The 2,968-nt window shown below is 40.7% G+C and overlaps 1 protein-coding gene across 4 annotated transcripts in view; it reads right to left on the reverse strand.

Moving 5' to 3' along the window:
- LOC135340503 (receptor-type tyrosine-protein phosphatase delta-like) overlaps positions 1-2,968 on the reverse strand; it is a 36,366-nt gene that overhangs the window by 27,238 nt on the left and 6,160 nt on the right. Inside the window, exon 10 of one of the 4 annotated variants that reach the window (XM_064536852.1) lies at positions 474-761. The exons of the other annotated variants lie outside the window; for them this stretch is intronic. Within the exon in view, the coding sequence (XP_064392922.1) occupies positions 474-761 (288 nt within the window). The remainder of the gene's footprint in view (positions 1-473; positions 762-2,968) is intronic. 4 annotated transcript variants of the gene reach the window in all.

Genomic DNA, 2,968 nt, shown 5'->3' on the forward strand with positions numbered 1-2,968 from the left:
CATGAAGTCATCATCTTCAAGATAGCGTCTCGTAGGAATGGGAGGAGTTTCTGTGTTCTTTGCAGTTTTAAACAAATTCTTTATCCTTTGTAAGGTAGACCTCTTTTTTGGCTTGTCTTTTCGTTGGGGTTTATTTCCGTACAATACTGCTAACGTGTTCACTTTCTGTTTCTGTTCGGACGTGCTCAATGTCTGTTCATTTGCGTTCCCTTTTTGTTTGTTTGTAGACTGATGCTCGTTTTTAGTACCAGAGAGATTTCTGCAGTAATTAACTAATGAAATGAATGCACTTACTTTGTGCACTTACTTTGTGTTGGTTTTTCTCTGTCTTCTTTTTCTCCAATACAAACACAGTACGATCATGAACACTACAGCTACCGCTAACGCTACACCTGCTATCAGTGTTCTGTACTTTACACCTGTTCGTAAAGTACACAATGTTAGCGTTGGCTATATATATATGGTATACTCACCTATTGCCGTAGTAACAGGTCCATACACAATGTGGGGGCCTTCCCCAGCAACTGTCACGGCCGATAACCGAAACCAGAAAGTAGTGATTTCATCCAGAGACTCTATAGTTGCCATGACATCCACTTCTAACGTTTTAGCGATAACGATATTGTCAGCATTCATAATAGAAACATTATATCCAGTGATAACTCCATTCTGATCTTCTAGGGGAGGTGGGCTCCAGAACAGCTGTACTGAGGAGTCACTCAATGATCCATGCGATACGTTCCGTGGAGGGCCACTAGGTTCTGTGTATATAGAATGGAATTAACAGCATGTTGTTTATAATCACCTATTAATATTATGTGAACAATATGCAATGCTGGCATGTTTGTTTTCTATGTTCATTACAAATGATAGTTATAACAGGAGTGCATTCATGCACCCTGGTTGTATTGCAAAGCAATAATCAGTACTGCATGACATCATGCACTTACTGTCCTCTGGCATTTGGAAGGTTGACTGGCTGTAAGGACCCCTAGCAACAGTGTAGGCTGCCACAGTCCAGCTGTACCTATAGTGTGGGTGTAAGGATAACTCCAAGGTTGTTGTTCCAGTTGCATTGTGCTCCTCGCACTGTCCCTCCGGTTCAATCTGACACACCCTCACTGCATAATAACGAATAATTCTATTTCTCTGTCGGTAGGGCAGTTCAATCCAGGAGAGCATTATGGCAGTGGAGTTAAGTGGTCGATGGAGGATATTTGCAGGAAACCCAGAAGGGGCTATATGTAAAAATTATGTTTGGTTGATGAACATTTAAAAATGTACTCACCTATTTCCATGGTATCCGTAACAATGCAAGTAGTGCTTTCCCCAGCATTGTTCACAGCTGACACACAACAATGATAAGTAGCACCTGGCTGCAAAGAAAGAGAAATGTATGACGTATTAATGCTGGGGTAGTTGGGTATCATTAGTTGCTGTCCATTGTTTCCGTAAGAGGTGTCATTACATCTGATATTGAAATTGTATGGGTGACTGTACGTGTTGCGAGGCCTGTCCCAGCTCAAAGTAAATGAGGTAGAGTTCGGATTTGTTGCAGACAGCCGTAGTGGAGCACTAGGGGGAGCTGTTTATAATTATAGAAACATTAAGGGTTTTGTGAAGAGAATGTATATACTCACTGAGAGGTTTGAAGGCTTACCTACGGTTATAGTGATGGAACTGCTTGGATTCGAATCAACCACACTTTTAGCTATCACGCTGAAAGTGTACCTTGTGCTGGGTACCACATTATTTATATTTAAATTTCTAGATGCAGGACTATTTACGTCCATAAATAATGATGTACAAAATTAAGATGGGCAATTTCTGTAGGAAACCCGATATCCAGTGATGTATTGGTAGTTTGTCGATGGGGGTGACCACGATATTTGGACTGACCGTGAGCTCTGAATAGTTCCCCGCACAGAATTGGGTCTACCTGGAACAGCTGCAGTGTAGAGAATAAGAGTTGGGAGTTAAAATGCACTGACATGATACAACCACAGTATTTCTTACGCAGAGAGATGCATGTTGAAGAGTTAATTCCAGCATTGTTGTAGCTTTGGATGCAGCATCGATAGTTGCAGCTAGTAACACCATCAGCAGAATTAAAGGTGAGAGTGGTTTGTGTTGTTGACCCACTCAAACTAGAACACCCAAAAGCTGTACAATTAACTCTATAGCCATCGATCACATTTCTGCATTCATATATGAGCTCTGATTCTGAGCCCACACAAGTGTGAATGAGCTTGCACTGGCAATGGTTATTGAAGGGAGTGATGGAGAAGGTGGAACTGTAATACAATTCCATATACAATTTAACACAATACTATTAATAAATTATAACATCACTGAACAAACCTTTAGGTCCACCACAATCAAAATAAACAATACATGAACAGGGATAGTCATAAAAATAGCAATCACTCAACAGTTCTTCATGTCCAAGGCAATAAACTTCCAAAGATGACGATTGAAAAACAATCCAGGCATCTGAGCAATAGATATAGTGGAGTATTACGTTATTAGTTATGATCAAGACTGACCTCCTCCATCGCAGAAGCTCAATTGTCTGCATACGGTATCACCTATATAGAAGTCATGAACAGGGCAAATGCTGGACCATGTCCCTCGATACACACCTCTATCCTCCCAGACCTTGTAATACAGCCCTTATTAATTTTATGATAATGGTTGCTCAGTGGACATACAGTAAAGCAGTAGCCTCTCAGCCATACTTGCAAATTGTTTTTATTTAGATCCAGATCGATGTAGCATGTAATAACTAATTTGTTGCCTTGAAAATCATATAGAGCTGTCTGGTAAATTTCCCACTGGAACCATAACTATCTCATTCAGTGTGCACTATAAAAGCAATGATTTGACAGTTAGGGTTGGAGGTGGGACACCCCACGAAAATTACCGCTATACGGTACTGCAGCAGCATGCACCCATAGATCTCAGAACA

Source organism: Halichondria panicea, chromosome 8, assembly GCF_963675165.1.
Source record: "Halichondria panicea chromosome 8, odHalPani1.1, whole genome shotgun sequence".
In the NCBI taxonomy this organism is placed as follows: Eukaryota; Metazoa; Porifera; class Demospongiae; order Suberitida; family Halichondriidae; genus Halichondria; species Halichondria panicea.